Below are 27,236 nucleotides of genomic sequence, written 5' to 3'. Positions count from 1 at the left end.
TTTATAGCCCTCAGGAATTTAACGTCAATGTTTAGCCCCACTCATCCATTCCAGGTTTGTATGTTCATGCTGCACCGTGCACAAACTAACCTTTGTTTTATTGACTTTTACTGGTCACCTCAGAACAACAAAAGTGGAAGTACGAACTAAAAATAAAGTACAGTTATGCCATCTATCTCAAGTTATCTTTCCCTCTGAAATTTAAATTTAATAACTGAGTGTTTAGAAAGAAAATTGATCACAAAATATTTGTCACACTTTCACCTCCAATTGTGATCATTCAGACTCAAGTCGGTGCCTTCGCCACTTATCTATGGAGTAACAACACCACCACCTCAATGCCAATCAATGGTTAGACTGTGTAAAATAAATAGAATAAATCAAAACAGTATTTTTCACATGGTTTTAATGAAAAAGGTGAGATCTCGCGCAGATATTCCATATACAGCATTACATACAGTATATACACAGGGAGCAAATATGCTCTCCTTATTGAACCTTTCATTACATCTGCTTTCTTTTTCTTTATTTGTCTTCATTTCACAGTGTCAGTCCAGGTTAAAAAAAAAAAAAGTAGGCCTCTACAAGACAGAAGTCAAGGAGTGCTGCTTTAAAATCACACAACACGCCATACTCTCCTCAAACTGCAACCTCACTTGTAAGTGCCTCACACTTTTTTGATTGTTGCGTACAGTTTGTCATAGCCACACAATTCATATGAAGCCATTTGGAGAAAGTGCAATGAACACAGTGGTCGGGCCAAAAAAAAAATAAATTTAATCGACTCGTTTTAAGCTTCCCGATGTGCTATTTTCTTTAATACTCAATGTATTATCATTACTTCACAGGGTTCAATAGAAAGTACAAAAAAACCTCTATAAATATAGGCATATGACGCAAGGAGCAAAAGTCAGTCACTCCAAAAATAATCGGCTTGTTTGTGGTTGTGTTGCACACATGTAAACAGTCTCACCGCCGCCGTGTTACAAGCGCTCAAGTGTACTCGGACTTCCGGATGTAGTTGGAAGGCACGTAGCCTCGTCGCCCGCCAGCCTCGCCAAGCCACCACTCGGCGTTGCCGTTCATGTCCTGGAACTCCAGTATGCGCAGACGCTGGTTGGCGGAAATGCTCAGTTCGTTGGCGCAACGAGCGCTGAAGGAGTACAGGGCGAAGTAGATCTGAAAAACACAATTTCATGATTATTTTTTTATTGATATGAGAATATGTTGCCTATAGCTAGTGATACAGCGTGCATTTTCATTTTGGTATTGAAGTCATTATTTTTTTCCTTGCATTAGAAAAATGTCATTCTAGATGCCAGATTTGATTTTTAAAACTTGGATACGGGAAAAAAAATAATATAACTGACCCATTATTTCACCCAAATATTTTTTATTACTAATATTTTCTTTTAATTGCACAAAAATGCAATAAATAAAAAAAATATATAAAATGGATCAAAAAATATATTTGCGGTACTGAATGAGATAAAAAAAATTCAATCACAAATTTTATTTTTTTTAATTTTTTGGGACAATTTTTATAATAATTGGCTGAGTTATTTTATCTAAAATTATTTTTGCTAATATATGTTAGTATAATTGGAAGCAACACATTCTAATATATTTACTCATGTTATTATTTTATTGTTAAAAATAATCTAAATTATAAATGAACAAAATATGCAAATAGGTGAGTTTTTCAGAGGGCACAAACCCATCATGCCACCCGAAACGTAATCCTCACCTGGTGTCTGTCCAACTCGGCATCCTGCTCCGATTCGGGCTCGCTGAAGTCATCTAGCGAGAAGGCTGACTTCTTATGGACACCGTTCCTCCACTGGTAAGCTTTGTCATCGTGTCTCTGCTGCGAGCCGTTTCTGTGCGAAGAATAAGAGTCCGTCTCCGACTGGTCACTCGGGCTGGCGTGACTGCCATCGTATGGGTCCCTGTGGCGGCCTGAGTGCTTGTAGGAAGACTCAACGTTCCTGTGACCTGAGACGGTGCGGCGCTCGGCGAACTCTTTGCGTTTAGACGGGTTCCGTGGCGAGGAGTCACTCTGGCTGGCCGAGTCGGGCTGAAGCCCGCGAGACGGAGCCGAGTCGAGAGACGGGTGCGGAGACGAGTGGCTTTGGGGTTGCGTCGTGGAGAAGCTCACAAGGGCCGCTTCCTGGTTGAAGGTCAGCGTGCTGTTGCTGTTCTGGCGCGAGAAAACGGGCGAAGAGCCGCCGTAGCCCGACTCGTTGGACGATTGGCTCTCGATGGACACGTCCGACTGGCTCCTGCGTGGGTTGTACGGCTTGAGGAAGGAGCTGTACACGAAACCCTTAGTGACTGCGGATCAAGAAACGGAAAGGTTACAATGCTGTTCACAAGTTTTCAAATATTTCAAAATCTGCCTCGTGCTCATGTGACCATCGATCTGAAGCTGCCTTTTGGATTAAAGGTGAAATATTTTCAAACACCCGGGAAAATCCGATTGCCTTGACTTTAACTCAGTGCTTCTCAATTATTTTCTGTTATGCCCCCCCCTAGCAACACCACTGCCAACTACTGGAGTAAATGTGCAATTACACTTTATTGTAGTACGGCGGTAAAAAGCCACCCTCGCCAAAACTTCTCCGGTCCGACCTACCGCCGTTATCAATCAGCCAGCGATTGTTGCTACCCATCGGGTCTTGCTGCTTGATGATGCCCACCAGGTCCCCCTCCAGGATGGACACATCCAGATCCTGGGCTGCATTGAAGTTCCTCTCAGCCTGGAAGAGGTTCTCGGGACCGTAGCGCGTCATCAGGTTGGCTCGATGCTGATCCGTCTGCGAGATGCAGTTGGGCTGGTCGGAGGAGAAGAATTTTAGGTTCTGATTACAGGGAGGACTTTTGGAATGCTGGAGCAAAATCAAGTTCAGGGGTGGATGAGGGAATTGTTGAACTTACAGGTCCTTGGACTTGCTTTTTTGAGCTCTGCTTCTCCAGGGTTTTCTTGTTGGGGGTAATGGTTGCCGTGGTTGTGGCGGTGGTGGTGGCGGGGGGCAGGTTTTCAGGGCAGAAGCTGAAGCTCTGCAGAAGCTGAAGAACGTGACCGTATTCTTCTTGGAACTGGGCCACCAAGTTCCCTTCAGTGCCGACCTTGCGAGAAAACTGAGAAAATCCAGAGAAAATTATTTTGAAGGCCAGAAATCACGGATAGCAACCCGACCAAATTGTACTCACCACTTGAAGTAGAGGTTTCAGCTCTCCGAGGGTCGTCCTCATGAAGTCTTTCTGGGCTTGAGCGAAAGCTTTCACGCAGCCGGTGAAGAGCTCCTCGGCGGCGCCGTGGAACTTTGGGAGCTCGTCCAAAAGTTGGGCGTTGAGCGCCTCGTAGTTGCTGCGCGCCACCTGCAGCTCGTCTTGAACCCGGCGGTCCTTGAGGCGCTCGGCGCGTTCCTTGCAATTGTCGTAGTCCAGCAGCTTGTCGAAACGCTTCTGGACCAGCTTGTGAGGCCCGGCGAACATGAGGAGCAGCTGGGTCAGCGGGTTGATGACCAAAGTTTCAGTGCGCTCCTTCTGCTCAACCAAAAAGGAGAATGAGAATAGTGCCTGTGCTAACAAACTCCGGTGTTCAGAAATCTAAATCTAAATCTAAACTGGACTTACAAATTCAGTGAACTCTTTGTCGCTGATGCAGCGGTGGGCTCTCTGGAAGCGTTCCGGGTCGGGGATACTTCGCTCCGTGTAGATGTCGCAGAAGCTAATGGCCGCTAGCACCTTCACCGATGCCGATTCCTGCACATTATCCAAGACCGTCAGAAATCTTACAACCTGCACATATTTGGAGAACCACGGCAAAATATAATTACCCTGATATGCTGCAGGTACAAGGAAATATCCCGGATGAAAGATTTGATGAGTCTTTCCTGCAGCCGGAACCGCTTTTCAGCCTCGTCAAACGCTTCGTCTTTAATCTGAGAAAAGACGGAGGAAGTTTAGCCTCGCCGAGTTCCCACACTCGACAGCGAAACTCAAGCAGCGTTAAGAATCTCAAGCACCCGTGGGAAGCATTGTTTGTACCTGGGGTGCAATTCCTGTCAGGTGCTTGATGTGACTGCTGACACGGTTGGATTTCTTGATGATGGAATGCATGCTCAGTTTGGAGATTTTTTCCATGAACGTGTCCTCGTCGCCCTTCCTGTACTTCACCACTAGGGGGGGCAAGAGGGAAGGGAGAACAACTGTTATCTCATTTACTGCCATTGACGGCTAAAGACGTCAAAGATACATTTTTTTTACTTGGCTGATATGAATCCGGGGGGGGGGATCCCATTTTACAAATAAATAAAAAATTCTCACCGAGATCCTTCCGTCGCTTATACTCGTTGATGTTCACGTTAATTTCCTTGACAGCCTGCAGCGCCTGCGTGAGCTGCGGATGGTCGTGGTGGCTCTCGGGCGTGGCCCCCAACAGCTCCATAAGGAGCAGCGGGTAGCGCATGATCCGCTGCACCGGCTTGATGAGGAACGAACCCAAGTTGATGTAATTTGTTTTCCCCCTGGAGAACGCAAAAGAAGAGAAATGGATGAGCACCAGCAAATTGTTGACAGGAAAGCAGTCGCGTGGCTCATCATCAGATGGGGGCAAAGGAAACAATGAACCAACACAAAATAATTTGTCTAACACCATCAACAGGACAAAAGAGCTCAAACACCAAAGCTGCGTCTTGTTATTGTTCTGCCGTTTTTAGTCCACATGATGGCGTTAGTTTCCCCGTTCCCAGATTATGCCACATAGAAGCGGGACCGAGCCGTCTCATTCAACGTCCGCATGCAAAAATGACAACAACGTCAACCCGAGGAGGGGGAATGAGACACACACAGACGACACACACGCAGGTTCAATCAAAGGGTGTTAGCAATCAGGATGATTGACATGCTCAGAGCAACACTCTTTGTGGAGACTTACCACTCTCGATATATGGCCCTGTGGAGTGAGGAGGGGGCGAGAAGAGATAACAGGATTCATGAGCTTACGTTTTGCAGACATTCAGATCTGGATTGAAACCCAATGAGGGTGGTTGTTGACATTTTTTTTTTTTTTTTTTACTGTATAGCAAAGTGAGCTCGTTGTTTACAGCAGTTATTCCTACTCATTGTATTTTATACAATTTCTTTTAACCTTTCTTAATTATTTACAAAGGATATGAGCTGTTCTTATGGCTTTACAGAAAAGCGGCATTTTTGTTGATAATTTGTCTAAGTAGAAGCGGCGCCCTTCCGGTTGGAAACCAACCCTACGTCTATTTCTCAACTAGTCGTGTCAACTCAAGTATGAGCGTCACTGCGGGCGAAACAGGTGCAACGAGGTAGGGCACATTCCTTAACTGGCCGACTTTGAGCTTTGGCTCTGACAACCAACAAAAGCCAAGTGGAAAAGTTGGAAGGCGTCTTTACAGGAAGTTTGTTGATCCACTTTTGTGGTTTGACTCATAGTCCAAAATCAAATAAACTTATCAATAAACCCGTTGGTGTGATTTGATCAATGATTGAGAGGAAACGCCAAAGTCTAGCTTTTCAGAGTTAAATTATTCATTCATTAGTTAGGCCTATTTTTTCAACAACGATTGAGACGAATGTAAAAATCTTTCCAATTTTGGGGTTATTTGATTGCCACTTCACCCACCCCACCATACACATTTAGAAAAAAATTCAATTCCATTTTAGTGGCCACTCTTGGTAGTTTCATGCTCTTCAACCAGCATGCACACACGCACATTTTGGCTGCTTTGACCGTTTTTTTTTCCTTACCTCAGCCTCTCCAGACATTCCAACACGTGACGCTGGATGTTTTCGTCTTTCTCGTAGCTTTCGAGCAGCGAGATGGCCTCGTCGTGGTTCTGACAATAGACGTTGTACACCGCCTCCAGCTCGGCTTTAAAGTCGAGGAAGACCTTTCCTGGGGAGTCACATGACACAAAGATTTGAGCGTGGCTAAAAAAACGCAATTTCAAATTTCTTCCTTCAAGGGCCAACTGCGATGGATTTTTTTTTTTGCGGCTTACCAATGGAGTCAGTTTCCTCCAGTTTTTCAAACAACTGTTGCGACAGATCGATCACAGAGTTGATATTGCCGAAAAGCCCGTCAAAGTCCACGTTCTTCACCTTTTAACAAAAACGACATCATGGACAAATGAAAACACTTTCATCCTAGACCACCGAGTCTCGTTCCAGGCTGACGCGTCTCGTTACCTGCTTCGTCTGCAGAGGCTCGATGATCTCCACCACGCACATTTGCAGGTCCTTGATGTAGTCCTTCTCCGTCTGAAGTAGCTCCTCGATCACCTTGGAACGCTTCTCCAGCATCCTCACATCGGGGTCCTCGGCGTCGGCGGTGGGCGTGGCATCGCTGGCTGAGATGGGCTTCGCAGGTTTGGGTTGCGACGAAAGCTGCGTCATCTCTGAGGAGATCGAAAAATTTAGCGGCATTGCATGAAAAAGTTAAAACATTTTCTGCTTTTTTTCTTTCTGTGTTGCTCCATTATCTGTTCATCAAAATGCCAGCCAAAAAACAAATCCGTCCGACGACTCCTCCCCTAGTCTGCCTCGTTTGATTTATGTTTCTGATTTCAATCTATCAGGGCCACATTTCTCAGGGTGCCAAGGTCCACAGGGAGAGCCCGGTTCACGCGCCACTGCTTTTCATGAATGGGCCCCAAAAGCGGAGTGGACTCTGGCTTTTTGTGTGTGTGCACAATGTCCTGTGACAGCCAGCGGCGATTTGGTGGCTCGGAGGGAGCCCAAGAAAGCAGAAGGGAGGGGAGATAGTAGCGCCCGCAGTGATGGGACCGAAATAGACCAATCCGGAAGGATCATTACCATGTTGTGTCAACAATAGAGGGCTGATCGTCATCTCAGTTGGACCAGCGGGGTTCCTTGAGGTTTGACTTTGCGTTCAGCAAAATAAAAAAAAAATTCATGTCTTATCTCATTCACTTCCAGTTGAAAAAAAAAAAAAAAAAAAGATTTTTGACGTGTTTATCCGTCAATGGCAGTGAATGAGTAAATGTACATCAATACAGTGGAACCTTGACATATGACTGTCTCGCAGGCCATTTTTCGTCACGCTACGAGCACAAAAAAAAAAAAAAAAAAAATTGAGAACCCCTCACTTCGGATGTCGATTGAACAGTGCCTGCGTTTGACAGATGAGGGTGACATCACCACCAACAGATGCTGTCGCGCTAATGACGTTAACGCCGCTTATCCCCCGCCGCAAAGCCATGCTGCTAACACAGTAAATTATTTTTGTATGACGCCACAAAATGGGATGCTGTGTGACCAACGACATATCCATAAATGACACAAAAAAATTTAACAGATCAGACTTGACACAATTCCATTAATAAACCTAATATATGTTTAGGTTAAAATGTCTCAAGTGCAAAATAGTAAATTTGACTCCCTGGGGTCACCTGCTTTTTTTTGTCTCCTTTGCGACCTGACCTCATCACCGTTCCACCTTCACATGATTTAGCTAAAGCTCAGCTCAGGAGAGCTTTTCTCCGCCCGGCGCCATCCGTCCACAAGTGCTCCAAGCCAAGCGTCCCCAATGTGAAAGCATTTTGTGTAAGTCGGACAACGAGGCACAAAAGAGTCACAAAACAAAAGAATCAATCGGCTCATTCCCACGTTTGATCAGCGGCGGGCACGGCCGCATCACGTTTGGAGCTGACCCACTTTCATCAAGTGACACTTTTATTTGCTCCGCCATGTGGAATCAAAAGGGTCTGACACACGTATTTGCATTTGCACAATGCAGTCATTTGCAGAAGAAATAGGACAGCTTCCTAAAATACTTCCAGACACAAAATACCAGAGACAGGGAAGACCAGCCACTACATTAAGAACACCTGCCATCCAAAACACAAGCTCCATCTAAATGTGAGTTTAGAACTTTGTTTCGACAATTTAAATTATGAGTAAAAAACTTGAAGGTTGACAATTAGAACGTGATTCAGATTTTATTATATTTTCTTTGGCTTTTGGTGTTAAGTGTGTATACAAGCGAGAGGAAAATTTGAAAAACACAACAGATGAAGTATTTTCAACCATTTAAAAAAAAAAAATTTCCATTTAATTTCTTAATTTTTAATTATTTTTTTTAATTTTAATTTTTAAATTTTAATGTATTTTTTTTTTATATTAAACCAGTGAGACTGAAAGTGCGCTGCTCCCTCTAGTGGTACGCTGAAAAATCACTCAATTGAAAATTAAAATTGTAAAAAAAATTTACAATGGTTTGCTGCTTACAAAAACATTTTTTTAGGACTAAAACACCCTCCTTGATTTGATGGACAGGTTCAATTCTGTTACCAGTGCAATTTTGTAAAAAAAAAAGTTCTAAAAATCATTTGGAAAGTAATTAAACCTCAAATGGCAACTTTTAACACTAATTAAACACAGCCTTGAGGTCACGAGAGGGGAACGAGATGCGAGAAAGCTTCACCCACCTGCTGCAAGCAACTTTCTCCAGCCCTCTTCCATCCAACAAAACAAGCACCCACCACGCCTCCAACCCCGCTTTTCCTTCTCATGCACACTTCCAGTCGTTCAAACAGCACCAGCCGTTTTCAAATAGTCCATTGTCACACGGCCGCCCGTCCAATGTGTGGAATCGCCCTTCCACAGCTCCAATTACCATGAGAAAGGATTGCAAGCCACCATGATTGCACACCAGAGAGGATGACCACTCTGGCCGATGATAAAAGCTGGAAGTGGATCACATTTACTGCAAGTTGGGTTTTTTTTTTAAACTTTTTTTTTTCCTGTTTTAAGGCTGCATTTTTTTTTAAATGAATGTGATCATATCTGCATAATGCATGCTCATATTATGTGGTGAGAGACGGGATTGATGAAAAGAATCCAGTCCGGGTCTTAGGAGGACCCATTTCATGTTTTCACAAACACCTGACATGCTGCACCTCAGATTGATATGCCAAAACTCCTCATGAAACCCCAAATAGTTACTTCAGAATACGAGATTTAAAAATGGATGCACTTTAAGGTGGCTTTTTCGTTTTTATTAAAAAGAATAGGACAATAAAAAAATGAAAGTTGCGAGGCAAAATCAAAAGCATGTGAGTGTTTGCTTCTGATGCCCACGCGAGAATGCACAGTCGCCACGGCAACCAGGCCAGCAGGAGGGAGCGAGGGGCCAGCTCAGATCAAGCCAAACTTTTTGGGAGAGCAGTAAAGGGAGCGCTTTGCTTCCAGCAATCACATCCACCTTTTTTGTTGTTGTTTAGTTAGAACATGATAATACATGAGAGGAGCTTCATGGAAACTCACGCGAGTTAGAACTTGCAATTAGGCCTGAATGTACCGGAATGAACTACGACACTTTTTTTTTTCCTTCTTTCGTCAAGGCTATTTTAGTTCATCAAAAATAAAATAATTAAAAATGCTTTGAAAAAATAAAAATTACAAAATGTGTGACAGAAAATACTTCACACCTTTGAACTGTTTGCATCCTTGGTTGTCATCTAATGAGCTTGCGCAGAGGGAAGCTCATACATACCACATCGCGCTTATCTCTCGAGGGTCAAATGTTAAAGGGTTGTGGTAGAATTTCACAGTCACCTTTGTTCCGTCAGCGGCGCTACGTGCAAACAAACGCAGCTGCTGCTGGTTGCAGTTTGACATTTTGGGTTGCTCCTCTTGAGGAACCAGCTCACCTCTTCGGGCTTTACCGCAACTATTTTTCAATAAATAAATTTGGAAAAAAAAAATCTTAGCCAACAATTGGCGTGGAAAATTCACTCATTTTAAGCATAACGCACAAAATTTGGTTTCATACTCGAACATGAAGATATGAAGGACCGAATTTGACCTGGTCGAAGAGAGACGCTTTCATTTTTCCCACACTTCCGTCTGCAGGTACATCACTGTTTTTCAATACCGGCACCGTATTTTGATGGATCTCTGCTTAAAATCCATATCCTGCCGTCTTGTTTTCACATGTGGACCGTGTGGAAGAAAGGAAAATAAAACTGCCACGTGAGACACGTGTGGAGTGGACGCCTGGAGGCAGATTTTGAAAACTATGAACACAGGGGAGGAGCCAAATGGAAATGGTTGGAAAAAAAAAAATAGGTGAAATATTGTCAGAGGACAGAAAACTTTGACCTTTCATTCTCTGTACAGCAATTTCGTGAGAAAGCAAAGCGGGTATGACTTGGAACTCTTAACCGATACCGTTATTAAATCCTGTTGCAAGCATGTCAAAGTGAAAACTGTCACAAGCGTCACACAAGTGCACTGACTCACGCTGCCTTTTGGACCGACAACATGCTTACCAGCGGGTGTGCCAAGACTTTGGAACGATGTTGTGCTACAACTTGAAATATGGTCCCACGACTTGCTCGCTTAATTAACACCCCCCCAGGGCCCAGCCGACGACCCCCCCTCCCTCTCAGTTGCCCGGGCCCATCCAGCCCGACAACCAATGGCAGGGATTGTTCACGGATTAGCGAGGACAACACAGCATATGCCGCTCAATCATAGCAGCATGACACAATGGCCGCAGACACTAAAGTCTGAGTGACCATTTTCATACTCACAATTTAACGCCTTGTTTGTGTCCAAGGCAAATAGTAAAAGTTTACACACCCCTGCTAGCTTTTTGTGATTTAAAAGAGACAAAGGTAATTAATTACAAATCGTTTTCTGTTTATGTTAGCTATAGTCAGAAGAGGTCAACTGAATTCAAATTGGATAAACAACTGAATAAACAACTGAAATAATGTGGTTGCACAAGTGTGCACACCCTCTTCTAACTGCGTTGTGTTCAGTAAGAAGCAATTACATTCAAGCTCGCGTGAAATTGAGTCAGCACACACTTGCCACTTGCCAACATTCACGACTCTGATTAAAGCCTAAAACACTTTCAGATGCTCTAGTGAGATTTTTCCTGATTTCTTTTGCGCTTTATTAAGTCCTTCAAACTGCAACAAGGCATGACTTCTGGCCAAAAAGTTCAACCTCACAGCCACATCCCAGTTAGGGTGTGCACACTTGTTCAAACACATTTATTTCTGCTACTTATATTTGTATACCTAAAAATTGATTTGTACTGGTTTAGGAATACAATTTTCACAAAACCTGTTAAAAGGGGTGTGCAGACTTTTTATATCCACTATAAGCAAATCTGCACCACTCCGGTCATCTATTCTTCACATCAGCCATAGCTGCACCTTGAACTGAAATAGCACTATAAAAGTCTTCTAACCATGTTGAAAAAACAGCAAAAAAAAATAAATGTCGCCCGGTCATCACCTCAAAGTCAATAAATGTCGCCCGGTCATCACCTCAAAGTCACCGAAACACACTTGAAACCCGATAAGCATTGCAACGGGACGGTCAGATGCAATCAAATACAAACTCCTGACAGGGCTGAAACACTCTAACAGGATTAAAGGATGACAAGCCAGTAAGCGTGCATGTGAGTGTTTTTGAAAAATGGCGTCACCTCTCACAACAAGCGCACACACACCCCCACACACACACTCACACACACAGTATCAGTCTTGAGAGCAAAGGAGTCAGGAGTAGCTCCAGCCAGTGCCTGGCACCAGACAGACCCCCGCCATCCACTCACCATGCTGACGCTAGGGATTAATAGAGCCGCCACCGCACGGACTGTGTGTGCGGCCGTGCACGTGTGTCTAGGTGACTGGGGGGAGGGGTCTTGGGGGAGGGGGGGGGGGCGCCACCTGCTTCTTCTCAGACACAATACAATCAAAGCCAGAGTTCGGCTCTCTTTTTTAGAATTTTCCGTTTGCCCCAAGATCACATGCAAATGAGTAAGATAGAATTGGTGTCAGTATTCCAAGTTTCCCGTTCTTAAGATAAAAGGTCGAGCAGCTTTTGATGCAATGCTTGAACTCAACAGACTCGTTACGTGTGAAGAGTTCGTCGGCAAATACGATCGCTACCTCCAGGGACAATAACAAAACCCAAGACGCGGCAAAACTAGTTCCGCAGGTCCGTGCACAGAAATTGCTCTCTTCCTGTGGGATGGCTAATGCTTATGTGGACACAAATACACCTCAGGTTCATGAAAAGACATCTTGATGTAAAGAACGATAATCTTTGTGTTTGAAACCTCAGGCACTGGTTGGAGGACACGTGATTAAGGAACGGGGGTTGGCGTCATCTCCTGGTTTTATCTTCTATGTCTTCAGTCTGCAGCGGTGTGAACGAATCAAAGTGTTGCTTTTAATCAGGTCCTTGTGTTGTTCTGATTAGGTCAGACCAGGGGTGGGAAAACTGCGGCCCGGGGGCCACAAGCGGCCCGTCAAACGTTTTAATCCGGCCCGCTGAACTTGAAAAAAATTAAATAAATAAAGCTTGTTAATGTTTTAAATCAAAAAGTTTGCCCACCCTTGCTTTAAATGATGTGACAAACCTTTGAACGACACCGTCAGTCACATGATCGCATCCTCGTATTTACCTTGGTTCGGCTTCCTGTTGGTGGCGAAGGGTGACTTTCTCAGGGAGCTGGGAGCCGTCTTCCTGCAGAAGCTATTGCGATCGAGAGATCCCACGTAAACAGGCTTCCGACCACGTTTCGGACCGGCGTTCCCGGTGCGTGATTCGTATCCTTTTTCCTGCTCCTCGCCGCGGCCGTATGCGATGGGATCCTCGAACGAGCGCATTCGCATGAGCGCCAACTTCTTGTTTTGCTGTTCGACCCATTCCTCACAATGTGTCTTGTGTTGTCTTTTGGGGTATTCCTCGTGACACGAATCCACAGATAAGGAACGCAAATCTCGATATTTGTCTCTGGGTTTGTGGTGGGAACGTCCATCGCGGGATTCGTAGGGTTCCGTTTCAGTCCAGTTGTGAGTGCGTTCATTCTCGTAACTGTAGGAGTGCTGGCGTTCATAGTGCTCCTTTCCGGAGTCGTCCCGCCGTCTGCGGTCGTGGTGCTCATCTCTCCTGTCATCGTCGTCTTCTTTGTAGCGATAGTAGCGCTCCCTCTGTTTATCACTGCTGCGTTCATCCAATTCAGAGTCATACTGACCCCTTTGTCGATTGGCGTAGTATTCGTCACTTCTTCGGTCGCAGACTTCCTTGTCTTTGTTACTATGTCCTCTGCGCTCATATTCATCCTCGGAACGCCGATCATAGTAGCTGTCTTTGTATTTTCGCTCCCTGTAACGGTCCTCCTCTCGATAGTGGTCTTTTCCCCGAAAGTGTTTACTGTCTGTAGAGTCATAATAGTCCCGGTCTTGATCATAATAACGATCGACATCTCGGTGGTCGTCCCTGCGAGCGTCGTCATATTCATTGTACCTGTCGTGGTCCTTGAGATCATGTTTACGACGTCTCCTCTCTTCATAATATTCTCTGTCGTCATAGCGGTCATGCTTTCTCCGGTCATAACCATCCCTGTACTTGTATTTTTCCTTATAATCATACTCGTCTAATTCTCTGTGACCCCGGTGGCCATACCCGTGAGCGTTACGTTGGCTGTCTCGCCCTCTATGGTCTCGTCTTCTATCCTCATCCAATTTGGCGTAGCCTCCGTGGCTCCTGCTGTCCTTTTCTTGAGGCACTTGGACGTAGTCCTGATCGTAATTCTCTGGTCCTTGGTAGAAACAATGTTTGCCTTTCCATTCTGATATCCTCACATCGAGGTGACCGTCCTGAGAACCTGGATGGTAGTAAACGTTCTGCCCTCGTGACTTCTGTTCTTCATCGTAGTCCCAGCTTGTTTGGTTGCCTTGGTTTTCCCATTGGACAGGCCACGGCGCGGCCACATGCACAGGAGGCGGCACCGGTCCGACAGCGATCGGGCCTCTCTGCACAGGCATCAGTCCGGCATGCATTGGAGAACCAGGAACTGGGTGACCAGGCATTGGTGCCATCATGGCTTGGGGCGGGTGGCCCAGAGGCGCGACTCCATAGCCGGGATATACGACCTGTTGCTGCTGAAGCTGAAGTTGGTGGAGTTGCTGTAAATGTTGAAGATGAGCTACTCGCTCTCGTTCCTTCGCCCAGCCAGCATCGCCCAGCTCTTCCACACTCTTCCCCCTTCTTACCGGGGCCTCTGGAGCGAAGTTCCAGTCCACAGGAGGAAACATGACCGGGTTGCCGTAAACCACCGGGCTCTTCATGCTCACCTTGTTGTTTAAATCAACCACCCAGCGCTGTGGCAGTTTTTTCGTCAATGAGGTTTAGTCCTTTGCTCCAGATTCGGGCATTCCTTTACAAAGCGCCATGGGAGACTCCACCTGTTAGGCATTTTGTTGAGCAACTATCTCCCACTTGTTTTCTCGCTCTCCTCTGCATGGCCTCAGCAGGACTGCCTTGGCCAAGCACCTCCCAGCTCTCAGTGTAACTGAATCATCCCCTCCCTGCCGTCATCTCAGCGAATTGTCGAAGGCATTGGGGGGGGACGAAAGGAGGAGCCTCATTGGGTTAATGATTCAGCCGAGTCACATGAGTGGCGGATTAGCCCAGTAGCCACTCCCATTGTTTCAATTGGCTACTACCGCTACTTGCAGGAAAAACACGGTCCCTGGGGGACAAGTCTTTGATGGGACAAATTCCACAGTAAGACCGCAGACAAGCGCGGTTTTCCTCCATCCTTCACTTTATCCTGTTTGCTTTGTTGTGCAATTTCCTGGTCGCTCGTCAAGTGCTACTGGCGGGGAGTACCTTCTTGTGCCTAAGCTGCTGCTTCACAACAATGTACACACACTCAGTTTCAAAGTTTGGCCTAAAAAGAAATAAGCAACTAAAAGCTTTAACCAAAAAGTAGAATGCACAAAGAGCTATTGTGGAATCCTCACGCTCAGAGGCGACCTCAAACTTTTGTTGTGTGAGGAAAAAAAAAAAAAGCGGAGGCCTATTCATAAAGCTCGGGTATTCTACATCCCTCCCCCTGCGCTCTCAATCTCATCTCTCTCTGCCACTACAAAAACAAAACAAATAGAAGGGAAACCGAGGCATACCCGTGGGACAGGGTCAATTTACAAACTATTTCAAAAATCTCAACCATAGCGATAAGAAACTGGCAATTATTTTTCTTACAAACAATATAAACATCTTCCCCAACACTCATTATGGGATGTTTCACAAAGTATAAAAAAAAATATATCCTCCTCCTTAAATGTTCTCCTCCTCTACTTGCGTAAGACAGTTCTAATTATCACTCGAAGACATCTCAGCTTTCAGATCGAAATCACGACCGAAACCGCTTGTGTGTGTGTGTGTGTGTAATACAGCATTCCTGAGGAGGTGTTAGCTTATGCAAATGAAGTTGTAGCGGGCTCACATGTGGTAAAAGAGGGTAGTGATGCCCATGTAATAAGATCATGTATCAAAGTGTCTGCCAACTCAAAGTGTTGCCAAAAGACCTTGAGAACGGCGCTAAATACATCGGGCGTCGGTGTCAAGGAAGTTGAGGGAGGGGAAGGCGTGTTAATAGTGGGGTTTAAAGAATTAAAGCAGAGTGAAGGTCAAAGAGCTTGAACACACATGTAGCTGTAAAAAGTTTCACATTAAAAAAAAAAAACCCAAAAAAAAACATTTATCACAGCCTGTTTGCATGTGACCACTCCTGTGCGCTGCAGTCAGCGCCGAAGCTCTACCGAAGTTACAACAATAAACTGCCATTGTTTCTCAAAGCGTCATGTTTTGATACACGCCTTGCTCAAGTACGGGGAAAAAAACACTCCTGGAGTGTGTCTTTGTGTCAGTCACAAAACAAGATCTTGCTTGATCAAAAACTGAGCTCAAACTGGAAATTTTAATCCGATTATTTCAATAATCAAGTAAAAATCATAGTAAATAGTCAAATGAAAGCGGACGTGGCGGGGGCATTATTAGTTGTTATTGTTTTAACAGGAAGGTGCGAGAATTCCTGCCCAGTGACGAGTTATTGGCGGCCACTTGAACGGCTTCTTGCCCTCGAGCAGATTTCTGCCATAGACAGTTAGCGTCGTACATTGGCACGCCTTTAAAATACACTCCGATTCACTAAAGAGTTGGGTATGAAATAAAAACAGTTGTTAGCTTTCCATTCATTTACAAATATCGAAAATCAGCAATCTCCATCCTACCTGTGTTGCCCTCAGAAAGTCCAAAGAGGTGAGCCGGGGGCCTCGTTATGTTTCTCCACAACCACACTTTGGATGCCTTTCCAAAGCGGACCATGTTCTGTTCTCACCGACGCAAGTGTGAATCTTCGCTCGATTGATTCCGTTTATACAGTCCGGAGAGGAGTGGGCAGAGTGGGGAGTAAAAAAGGGGCCCAGAATCGCACTCCGAGCAGGATTGTATTTGGTACCTATGTGACAACACGTGGGTCTGCCTCATGAGAATTTGGGAGCCAATCAACAAAGAGGCAGCCACTCGGCCAATCGTAGACTTACGAGCTACAGTACAAGTACGTCTACACATAAAAGGAGAAGAATCATCGAGAATAATCTTTTTGATAGCGGTCTTGTGCAGACAGTGAACATATGTTGTCATCTGAAAAGCAATTATGTAAATCACAAATGTTACCTTGCAACTGCTGCTGCTCCAAGGCCAACGTCTCCAGCGTGTAGTTGCAGAACTCGAGGTTCTCCAGGACCAGCACGCGGGCCGTCTCCTCCTCTTCCTCCTCCAGCATGGCCCGGAGCTCCTCGGCGGTGTGCGCATACGCCTCCATGTGGTTCTCCACCTCTTGTAGCCGTAGCAACAGCTGGTAATTGTCCTCCTGCCGTTGGCTCTCCAGCTCCATCTCCGTCTCCTGATCATTCTCGGCTTCCAGCTGGAATTGGACCTCATGTTCCTGTTCCGGGGTGGCCGCGAGGTCGTTGAGATCGGCTGGCTCTTCGGTTACTTGATCAAAGAGGTTTATAGTTGGCTCGTCGGGGGTAAAGAAGACGGCGTTGTTGTTTTGGGTGGAGGTGGCGGTGGGTCTCGGGGTCGGTGGAGGCGGACGAAGAGCAGGGCGGGCCGGTCTGCTCGCAGACGCAGCTTGGGGGCGAACGACTTGCGGACGAGGCGGCGGGGGGCGAAGGGCCCTGCGTCTGTCCAACGAGGAGGAAGCAGAGTGGGACCCCGGGGAATGCGAGAACCCCCGGATGATGTCGCTCTCGTCGCTGTAGCCCAAAATGGAGAAATGTCTGGAGACGTGAGATTGCTGGCCGGGCTCCGCTAAAGCGCCGGCGGGTGCGCCGGCGTCGCTACACGGCGACGTTAGGCTTTTCTCAAACTCAAAAAGCTGTTGGGAGAGTTTGGCCTCCAAGTCACCGGCTGATGTCAGCAAAGCGTCCAAGGTGAAGGACGACGGCATGAAGCCGTTCGAGCCCGAGCGCACCTTCTGCTGGGTACGACATGATTGGCTCTCGGCATCGCTGATACTTTTCTTCTGTTTATGGTTCTCAACGAGGCTCATCAACGCTTGTCCAAGCGTTGCACTTCGGCTACAGGTGGCGACACCGTTCCCCGACGGCCTGTGGTAGCTTTGGATGTCTTTTGACCAACCAGAATGCGTGCTGGGCAGAGTTAGGCTGTGAGATAATTTCGGTGGCGGTCGTGCGTTTCCGTTCGTATAGTTGTTCTGTTTTATATTCATCCGGTTCATTTGGCTACGTGCGGGCAGGCTCGGCCGCGGAGGTGGGAGTCCTGGCCTCGCCGGCGGCATCGATTTGGGTCTTTGTGGTCTTTGATATGTTGGGCCGACCGGTCTTTGGGTTTGAGGACCAATCCCGCTGCTTGAGTCGCTTTGCCTTCTGCTTTCATTTTGATCGGCAATCGCCTTGCTTTTACTTTGCCATCTCTGCTCCCCGCTCCTCTCATCAAAGTAGTCCAGGTCCCAGATTGTATGATCTTCATAAGAGGTCAAATTAAGGTCATTCCCGTTGGGGCATGATGGGTTTGAGCTCTCCTTTTCTGCTTCATCATGATTTGTTTCCTCCGCCATTTTCAGGCTAGAATCTTCTATTTTGACAAAACGATGCGGAAAGATGCCACGCCGCCCTCTCAGTTCCCCCTCCAGCCAACCATCTTCCATGGTGTTTACAACACGTATGCGGTCGCCCACATCAAAGTCCAACTCACCGGGCTCCATGGCTCGGAATTCATACAGCGCCACGCCATAGACACCGTCCACCTCTGTATCTTCTTGGACTGACTCTTTCTGCTCCTCAACCTCCACGTCATCTACGGCATCTTCTTCACTGGCCTGTGCTGCATCGTCACCGTCGTTGCTTAAATACTGGGAGTGCGCAAGCTCCTGAGGCGATCGAAGCGGACTCAGGAGCTCCACAAACCCCTCTGGGAAGACGCCCCTGCGGCCGTCTAGCTCCCCCTCGAACCAGCCCGGCTCGGGCAGCCCGGTGATGATGATCAAGTCCCCCTCACGGAAGTCCAGCTCCTCGTTGAGCTGCGCGCGGAGACTCATGAGCGCCCGGGCTTGGCCGAGGGCGTACGCTGGGAGGTCGGAGGCCTGAGCCTGGGCTGAGCGCTCCGATAGCTGCCTGGAGCGACATGAGAGGTTCAGCTCTTTCACGCAGGACGTGGGGAAGACACCACGGGACCCCCGTGCGTTACAGCCGCGAAGCCACGATTCTCCAAAGTCCATGGACTCTCCCGTCTCTCCAACTACCACATCACCTACGGAGCACACAACAAAACTTATTTTAATATCCACAACAGAGGTTCATGAAGACCTTTTTTGACCCAAACCTATTATTAGATTACCACTTGTGGCACTTTAGAATTTCTGCAGTAAATAAACACATGCAGGATTTTTCAAGATTCCACATTTTAAACCACTTAATTTAACAAACATATCCGTAATAGCGACTGAAGGTCAAGGAAAAGATAAAACCATTCCATGTGTGATATTGGGGGTCTGCAAAATGATTGGTTCGCTAGAAGTTATGGGGGTCACATTCCAAAGATCCTGCAGCTCCACCTCCCATTGTGTCTGCGAGCAGAACTGGGGCAGAGCCAACCGGAGCGTGGAAATTCTTACTGGAAATAAACACGCCACAGACAGCCCGTGTCGACGATTTCCTATTTTGAGGAAATGTCTATTTAAAACACTCACATTCGGCAATTCTATATTATAATTTGTAGATATGAATGGACTGTTGTTTCAGCCACTACTACTATCGCCGTGAGGGACCTTTGCAAGCATTTAATCCCGAGCATGTTGGTAAAAGAATGACGCACACAAAAAAGACCCAAACACAGTAATTGTCTTGACATTCTGCTAATTCAGGGAAACTAAAAAGAAAGCAGAAAGCTCAACAAGTGCGTTCACTACAATTTCAGTTAAGCATCTGAGGACATCTAGTGGCGAGTTTGGGAAGTAGCCTGACACAACAGAGGAGGCGAAAGTGGGGGTACAAACATACCGACAATCAGGCCAAACTTTTGCATTTTCCTTCGCTTGAGACAAAGTCAAGAGAGGCACGATTCTCGGATTTGTCCCTGAAAGATTATACTGCGATGTTGACATTATTTTAAAAAAATCAATAAATAAATCGGTATGTGTGCATCCCATTTACAGTTAAAGGAATCACTTGAAACTAATTTTCCAGATTAAAAAAAAAACAACCAAACAAATGACTTTACCTGGGTGCAAGTCAGAAAAGACCATTCATTAGAAATCATTTCACAATTTGACCAATAAAGTTTTAACTTCTTCCAACTCCTTTTCGGACTGGCAATACACACCATTTCAATTTATACTGGACTTTTTTTTTTTTTTTTTCCAACCCAAATCATACTCGTAAGTCAACCACAAAAGTGGGCACACAAATGGTTCCAATTTTCATTCCTTACCTCTCATTAGAGAAAGACTCCCCGATTGAGTGGAGCAGAAATCATTGATGCACACGTAGAGTCGATCTTCAGGCTTGGAGCTGGGAATGGTGACCTCTTCCACAAAGGTGCTGGGAAACTGACCTAAAGACAGCACATATAGGGAAAACCCAACTTCCTTACTCTTCATGATCCTTAGTCATTCTCGTCATATTTAAAGCGACTTAATGTTCAAAGCGCACAGACTAATGTATAAATATCCCCTTTCGTGGCGTCGCCATTGAACCACCGAAATCTTCTCTCGATTTGTCTACGCTAATCGTCCGTGCCTGTCGACACCTTACCGGTGACGCCATCCTTGTTGCCGAGCAACCAGAACTCATCCACCACGCTGAGCACCTCGATAACATCGCCGGTGAAGAGGGGCAGCTCCTCGGAGACGCTGGGGAGGAACTCGAACACGGCGCGCACCAGCGATCCCGCTTCCATCACTCATAACCTGAATGGACAGGGGAGGTCATGTCATTTTTGAAAATCTCGTCAGTACACCTCCGTTACGGAATAACAACACAAAAGAGGAAAAGCTACAAGGTGGGTGCTCATGAATAGCGAGCGCAATTTAAATACATCAGCTATAAAGGCACAAAGTGACTGGCTAATTCCAGGTGGGGACGGCCTGGCTGAGAGAGACGGGAAATGAGAGAAGAGGGATGCAGTTTCCCCAAAGAATCAATGAGGCCTCTGTTAGGAATGATGGAGCGGGAGGAACAGGACTCAGGAGATATTAAGTGATAACCTCACTGGGGCGTTAACAAGAAGTCAGGTTAACCTTAGGAAATTAGATTAGTTAACGAAAATTATTAACGAGTGGATGGATACCCCCCCCCCAAAAAAAACAGCATCAAGTTATAATATAAAATTCCTTTGTGTTTCACATGTCCTGTTCCTCAACTATTTTGTGAGTGTGCCACCTGTTGGTTTGGCATGCACATGACACCTTTCAAATTGGAATGTGGTTTGGCCAATTTTTTATTTTTAACTAATGCAAGCCCAAGCAAGGGAGGCAAAGCAACGTGGAAAGAGCAAGCAATGAGTACAAGCTTTTATTTCTGTATTAGTATTACTCATTTTTCTGCTAATCTTCCCATCAAAAGAACATCAATAGTTGCGTGCCAGAAGCTAGGATCATATAAGCAAGTCTGGGCATGCACAAAACTAAAACATCTTTTGAGTGTTATGAACAAGACTTGCAGATCATCCTGGAAGGGAGCGGACTGCAAGTTGCAACATTTAGAGTTGACGTCCCAAATGTGTTTGGCAAAAAGAAACAAAGCGGTGAGAGCCAAAAAGGAAAAAAAATCCATGACACGGACCAAGAATATTTAGGCGGCGCCGTTTGCTCACACACTTCATTTTCCAAAAGACAAAAACTGCCCAATTGACGCGGTGGTTGTGTTCACCTGGACGTGCAAAAAAAGGCCGCTTGGGCTGCTGCAGCCGCTTTCTGCCGGCTAATCCACAGATCTGCATGCAGCCAGACAAGCTCCTTATTGTTATTTATGGGTCTGGGTGAGTGTGTCACAGTGTTGCCTGGTAACTTTTACGCGAGGCTCGGCAAAATGACGACAGCCAGGCACTGCACTGAGTTGTATATTACGGATCGGGTCCAATGGTTGAGCGGCCGTGCGTCGTTTGATGTCACGAGCAGGAGACACAAAAGACACAAAAGCTCTGGCCTTCACATTTGAACCACGACCAGTTTTCAAAGCAAAGTTTCCATATTGCCAGATTTTTTTGAAGACCAACAAAATATTACGTCCTGCGACAGTATAAGCACAGACAAATCTTGGAGGACAAAATGATGCACAGGGTTAAACAAGACTGAATCTTTTTTTCACTAAATTTGCCGAGCAAGTCAGATGAGTCTGACTCACCAAAAGTAGCAGATGGGAGGCCAGTTTTTGTTTGGGTTTCAAAAAGATCGAGGAAAAACATCATCCTGGTTCAAAGACAAAACAATTGCACACTTTGGTCGGATTGAAGAAAATCAAGACGTACAGGTGTGTCTCCTCTCGCACGGTTTACAAGGACCCGATAACGGGATGAACTTTGCACATTCAAACATAAGCGCGGTGTACTCGTCTTGCAACATAGTTGACAACCGGTGCTGCTCATCGTCTAAAATGGACCGGTGTGGCACTGGCGGACAGTGACGTCAACAGCTGACACACATACGACAGCAGACAGCTGGACAAAAACCCGGCTGTCCATCTTTCAGGGACCGCCGTTGTCATTATCGCATTTTTACTAGGGAGGCACTAATACCAGATAAGCGAAATTTAGACAATCGTGACGATTGAGGCAAAACAGAGAGCACCGTCGTCTCCAAAAAAATAAAAATAAAAAATTACAATTCAACGGCTTTGACTTGGTCAAATTCCCATCTCGTAGTGAGAATGCAAGCCCAAAGTCGGCCGTTGCTGACGGTCGGCATCCTTCAGTGACCCGATGCCAACAAAGCAGACAGACAACTCCTGCCTCACTCGTCCCCAATTCAGTGCGGCAACACTGGCAGAAGCCTCTGGAGAGGGCTGGACACGTTTTGATACTGTTGACTTGCTTAATCGGACAGCTGAGTCAGCTGGGATTCAGTACAATAGCCCAACAGCACCAGCGGACAGTTCTGGATATTTAATTGAAAAAAAAAAAAAAAAGGGTTTCAGTACGTCCGAGCTGAGGTGGAGAGTTAGATAGTGGGTTGAGCGAAGGGGGCGTGGGGTCTTCATTGGCTTTTTTTTTTTTTTTTTTTTACCTCGGCCTTGAAAAATCTGCTGTGTGTCACCTGCTTAGTGGTAGCAACTTGATATATCGCATTTTTTGCAAATTATCTGCGTCATTATGCAATATTTGGTTTCATTCTCCACATCAAGTGAGAACATCTTTGCCGGAAGCCGGAGTATTAAACGCGCATTTCGATCCGATGATGTAGCACTTTTGTGACCTTGGCCAATTGGACGACACGTTCGCCTCGCTGAGTCAAATGCCGGCAAAACAGTCAAACAAAAATAAATAAATAATCAAATAAAGTGAGTCATTGTGCTGTTTTCATTTAATACTTTGTCGTAAAGCTAATTTTATAAAATTAAAACGTTGGGTGTGGCGACACCTAAATTGTGCATTCGGTACGTTCCAGGTACAAAATGCACGGCTCAAATAGAGAATTCATTGACAGCACCAAACATGTCTTCTGTGATGATGACTCATTCTGTCGAGTGTCTCGCTGGAAATAACAGCTAAAGGATGTGTCAGTGAGCCTTCAAGGACGAGGGAGGAAACTCTGGGACGTCCATTGGAAAAAGCGTTTTGTCGGCAGCGCCGTCCGTCCAACACACAGCTTTCATATTTGGTGAGCAAACGTCAGGGCATTCCGCGAGAGAATGCCAGAATCTTGCACACTCCGCCTACTCTTTTCCATGTCCTTTCCCAAGCACGTGTTGAATATAAATGACACACACACACACACACACATACTGAGTGGCGCTGCTCCTTTGCATAAACATGAGAACAGCTCGGATGTCTGGGCTCACATCGCCTCGGAAACGGCCAAAGAGGGTTTTTCCTTGAGAGGACCCGAAAGGGTGCCCGGGGTTACGCCGCACCCTTAAAAGATCCCGGAGGCCCTAATAGGTTGCATATGAGCTCTTTTGCAATTGGAGATTGTTCTGATTGAGAAACAATTTCTCCCATCAGGACAGACAAATCACAATGTTATAACTGTTCAGGCCCAGTTTAGTCACATCAAAGGACTTCAAATTGTGAATATATTTTTTCCTCATTAAAACTGAGCTCCAGTATCGAGCAGTTGACAATCGGACTACTTCAGTGTTTTAATATGAGTCAGCAGCATACTTCAAGTCGAGTGTGATTTAAAAAAAAAAAACACTCTCCGATACTCTGGCCACCGATACCGCATTCACCTGCCAGCCGTGTCAGTTGTGTGCGTGCGTGTAGATATTTTTAAGGACGCGGATGACAACCCTTAGGTGACAGCAAATTATGCTCTGCAAAACCAATGATGAAATGATGTCCTCGAGGAGCGCTCTATGAGTTGCGGTGGCAAGTTTCGTTGCCGGCGCCATTCCGCATGCACAATGCGGTGAGTCGTGACGGTCAGGAAAAGTTGATAAATTTGTTTTTTGGTATTTTATACATTTTTTGTTGCTTTTTTGGGGGAAGGCTGCAATGAGAAAAGAGGATTTGAGATTTTTGAGTGTTTTGATTGATGGAATGAACTTGTATTTTAAGGCACCACTGTATAGGAGTGAAAATCATGCCATGTTCAAGATATTTTTAACAGTATTTCATGAAAATAAAACACATTAATCATGATTGTAAGCCAATCAATTATCTATAAAATTAGGGGGTACCGCAACTTTATGACTTACGGGAATAATATAGTCAGAGGATTGCCCACACCCCCCCCCCCCCCCCCTTCAGCTCCTGAAAAACATTATCTGGTCAAATAAGAGGGGAAGAAGACGACCTTTTCCCACCACATGAATCGTGTTAAGGAATGCGCATGGCTTTACATAAGCGCAGCATAGCTGCCTGACATGTTCGATTCATTCTGCATCTTTACACAGCCTGTCTACAAAGAACACAAAAAAAAGTTCCTCTGATTCTCCTCACGATGAGAACCAACACTTAAAATCAACACAAAGTGGCCGTTTGTCGGCTTTAATCACAGTATCAAAATGCACATAATTACACGTTCACGCAGGATTTATTGGAAGATGTAACATTAAAGCCGAGCACTTTAAAGCCAAGCATCTCTAGTTCCTTTGGCGATGAGGGCTTGATATAATACCCCATTGGTGGCAATGAATAATTTAAACTTGGCACTAAATACTGCAGAACGACATCCCTCACCGCAGTTGACAACTGCAGACACGAGCAGCATACAGACAACAAGAGGTTTGTCAGGTATTCACACCTATGAAAATGATCTCAGGCAAACTTTCGATCACATTTACGAGTTTCACCACCTGTAGCGACACCATACAATGACAAAGGGTTTCTATTCTATTAACATGCAGGTTTTGGAAAAAGTGGGAAGAAGCCAGTGTCCCAGAACATGCCACCTGCGCACAGGCGGACCCAAGATTCAAACCCTGAACCTCAGAGCGACGAGGCAAGACGTGCAAACCACTCGTCTACCGTGCTGCCTCGAACAAACATAGTGATTAAAGAAAAATATATTCATTTTTTGCCAGTGTGGAGAATCTCAAGAGCTTGGGAAGTCTGCACCAAGCAGAGCCATGAGCAGAGTTGCTCAACAAGTGACAGGCGAGAGACAGCAGGCGGATTATTGGGTCTTGTTCCAGGTCATCACTCATTTAAAGTAGTTATTCTCAACCAGTGTAAATGTGCCTCTGGAAATAATCCAGTTTTAGTCAAATGGGGAATGATAATTATGCATTTTCAATCTATGATAGCAGCATATGGTGACAACAAATGTTCTTCCACTAGACGGCAGAACATACATAAATAATCTTTGTAAAGTATTTCAGTGCATTTTGCAAAAACAAACATGTACATAGGCTAAGTTAAGGCTGGGAAAAACTTATGTAGACTGACAGTTTATCGTATACGTGATTTGTTGTTATGTTATTACAGACTTATACGCATAGATCCCTCACATTTTCGGTAATTAGCGTGAAATGCATTCTCACCTGTGATGTGATTTAAGTCCAGCGGCAAACGACGACTTTCAAGCCCCAAGTAGACTCACGTAAGTGAACTTTCCCTCAGCTCCGATGATGTGTTGGCACTCGCGTCCTCCCCGAGCCAACTTCAGCGACTACGCCGCGTATAGCTGGAAAACAATCATCATAAAGCTATTCTTTTCGGGCAAAAACATGTCGGCGCAGTCTTTCATGTGTCGCAGCCGAATCGGCTGTCATCTGGTCAGACGTCAGAGGTGCTGGAAGGCGAGCTTGCCTTTTTGCGTGTCTACTTTCCATGCCTTCACTCACACAAACAGACCACCCATTTTTTTTCAAAGAGCTCCCGTTAGGTGCCCCACCTTTGTGCCTGACTGAAATGAAAGGGAAAGTGCGCTTTTTCTATCAAGCTGTTGTAGCGGCCCCACGTAATGCCTGAACGAAAACACGTGTAGTACTGTATATATTATCCTTTTCATGACGAATAACACTTTACTTTTATATGATTTCCGACTTTATATATGTACTTTAAAGGCACTATTAAGTTTCTGCCTGAACTGAATTATATCTATTTTTTTAAATGTGGTTATCTTATGCTACTTAATGCTAATGCTAATAAACAGCTTACTTATTTTAAAGAAAAAGAATATCTGCGTGAAATAAGATTTTGCAAATTAAATTATGAATTTAGATTTTATTACCATGTTTATGAAGTAGTAGCTGCTTGAATTTCGGCAATTACTACTTCATTTTTGCTTTTTTTTTTTACTATAATTAAAAAGTTACTAGCTCCCCAATGATGCCTGGAAGAAGAAAAAGAGCAGGAGGTAATAATAATAATGCTTTTGTTTTGGTTGACATTGTCATACACCGTGCAATTATGTTGTAGTTGTTTAAAGTCATGCACAATCATACTAATGTATCTTTTTAGAAAAAGGCACTTATGTAATAATTGCATTATTTTATTTATTTCTGCATTCAACATATTACTCATGCTGTCCATGCCTTGTTAGGAAGTAACTTAATCCTTTTGATGAGCTCATTCATTTCCCTCATGAGATGTCGCGCCCCATAGCAATCACTGCATCATACTGATTTTTGAAAAATATCATTCTCTTTTGGAATCTGTATTAGTTTTACTTAGAATACATTCTTAATCATAAAATAAATGGAGTCATTTTGTAATATTTTTACCCCCTTCTCTTAGTTGAGCACATCGCCATGTGTTTATTTGTGAAGTGAGAAAGGCTGCGTGCATTTTTTTTTGCTGATTCTGCATGACAGCTTCCCCATATGTGATCTTGTATGTGCAAAAACAATGACAGGAAACTCAGGGCAATCTCAAGTGTGAACATGGAAAAGGAAGGGATTGAAGTGACACAAAAACTTGTGTGGGTGGGGAATCCACGGCTAGGCCCGAAAAAGCATTTGATCCACCCTCAAAGCGATATATTGATCAGTGTAAACCACCACGCACCTCAAAATCTGTGTGTACAAACTGGAACGTTCCACAGGATATACCACACCCACTGGATGATGGGATAGGCTCCGCTTGCAGCAACTCTGCCTTGGATCAGCACTAATAGACAACAGATGGCCTTCTATATCCTGTAATACATTTCTATTTGCCAAGCATTGCATTAAACAAAATACGCTAAAGTGGTGCACCTAGCGCGACCCGTCCTTTCTCATATTTTTACAATC

At 45.2% G+C, this 27,236-nt stretch overlaps 1 protein-coding gene across 2 annotated transcripts; it reads right to left on the bottom strand.

Moving 5' to 3' along the window:
- Positions 1–389: 389 nt before the first annotated feature.
- dnmbp (dynamin binding protein) lies at positions 390–25,879 on the bottom strand. 2 transcript variants are annotated; one of them, XM_088284605.1, is made up of 17 exons: positions 25,542–25,879; positions 20,154–20,308; positions 19,831–19,953; positions 16,552–18,651; positions 6,226–6,434; positions 6,039–6,138; positions 5,785–5,932; positions 4,943–4,960; positions 4,333–4,532; positions 4,054–4,184; positions 3,843–3,947; positions 3,640–3,768; positions 3,214–3,549; positions 2,938–3,141; positions 2,636–2,834; positions 1,748–2,334; positions 390–1,179 (listed from the first exon to the last, which is right to left on the bottom strand). In XM_088284605.1, the coding sequence occupies exons 2-17, from the start codon at positions 20,296–20,298 to the stop codon at positions 994–996; spliced, it is 4,920 nt and encodes a 1,639-aa protein (XP_088140731.1). In that variant the 5' UTR covers positions 20,299–20,308; positions 25,542–25,879; the 3' UTR covers positions 390–993. The 2 variants fall into 2 exon arrangements, with proteins under 2 accessions (XP_088140731.1, XP_088140732.1); XM_088284606.1 differs by lacking the exon at positions 4,943–4,960.
- Positions 25,880–27,236: the final 1,357 nt, after the last annotated feature.

This window comes from Idiotropiscis lumnitzeri, chromosome 20, assembly GCF_059441095.1.
Source record: "Idiotropiscis lumnitzeri isolate Australia: NSW breed Sydney's pygmy pipehorse chromosome 20, RoL_Ilum_1.0, whole genome shotgun sequence".
NCBI lineage: Eukaryota > Metazoa > Chordata > Actinopteri > Syngnathiformes > Syngnathidae > Idiotropiscis > Idiotropiscis lumnitzeri.
This window is presented reverse-complemented; position numbering and strand designations above follow the sequence as displayed.

What these genes read in the sequence shown, in the direction of transcription:
- dnmbp (XM_088284605.1), bottom strand. Translation starts at nt 20,298, where the DNA reads ATGGAAGCGGGATCGCTGGTGCGCGCCGTGTTCGAGTTCCTCCCCAGC. An exon ending in CAACAAGGATGGCGTCACCG is followed by an intron (nt 19,954 to 20,153) that starts GTAAGGTGTCGA and finishes TGCTGTCTTTAG; the next exon opens with GTCAGTTTCCCAGCACCTTT. An exon ending in TGACAGGAATTGCACCCCAG is followed by an intron (nt 3,948 to 4,053) that starts GTACAAACAATG and finishes GTCTTTTCTCAG; the next exon opens with ATTAAAGACGAAGCGTTTGA.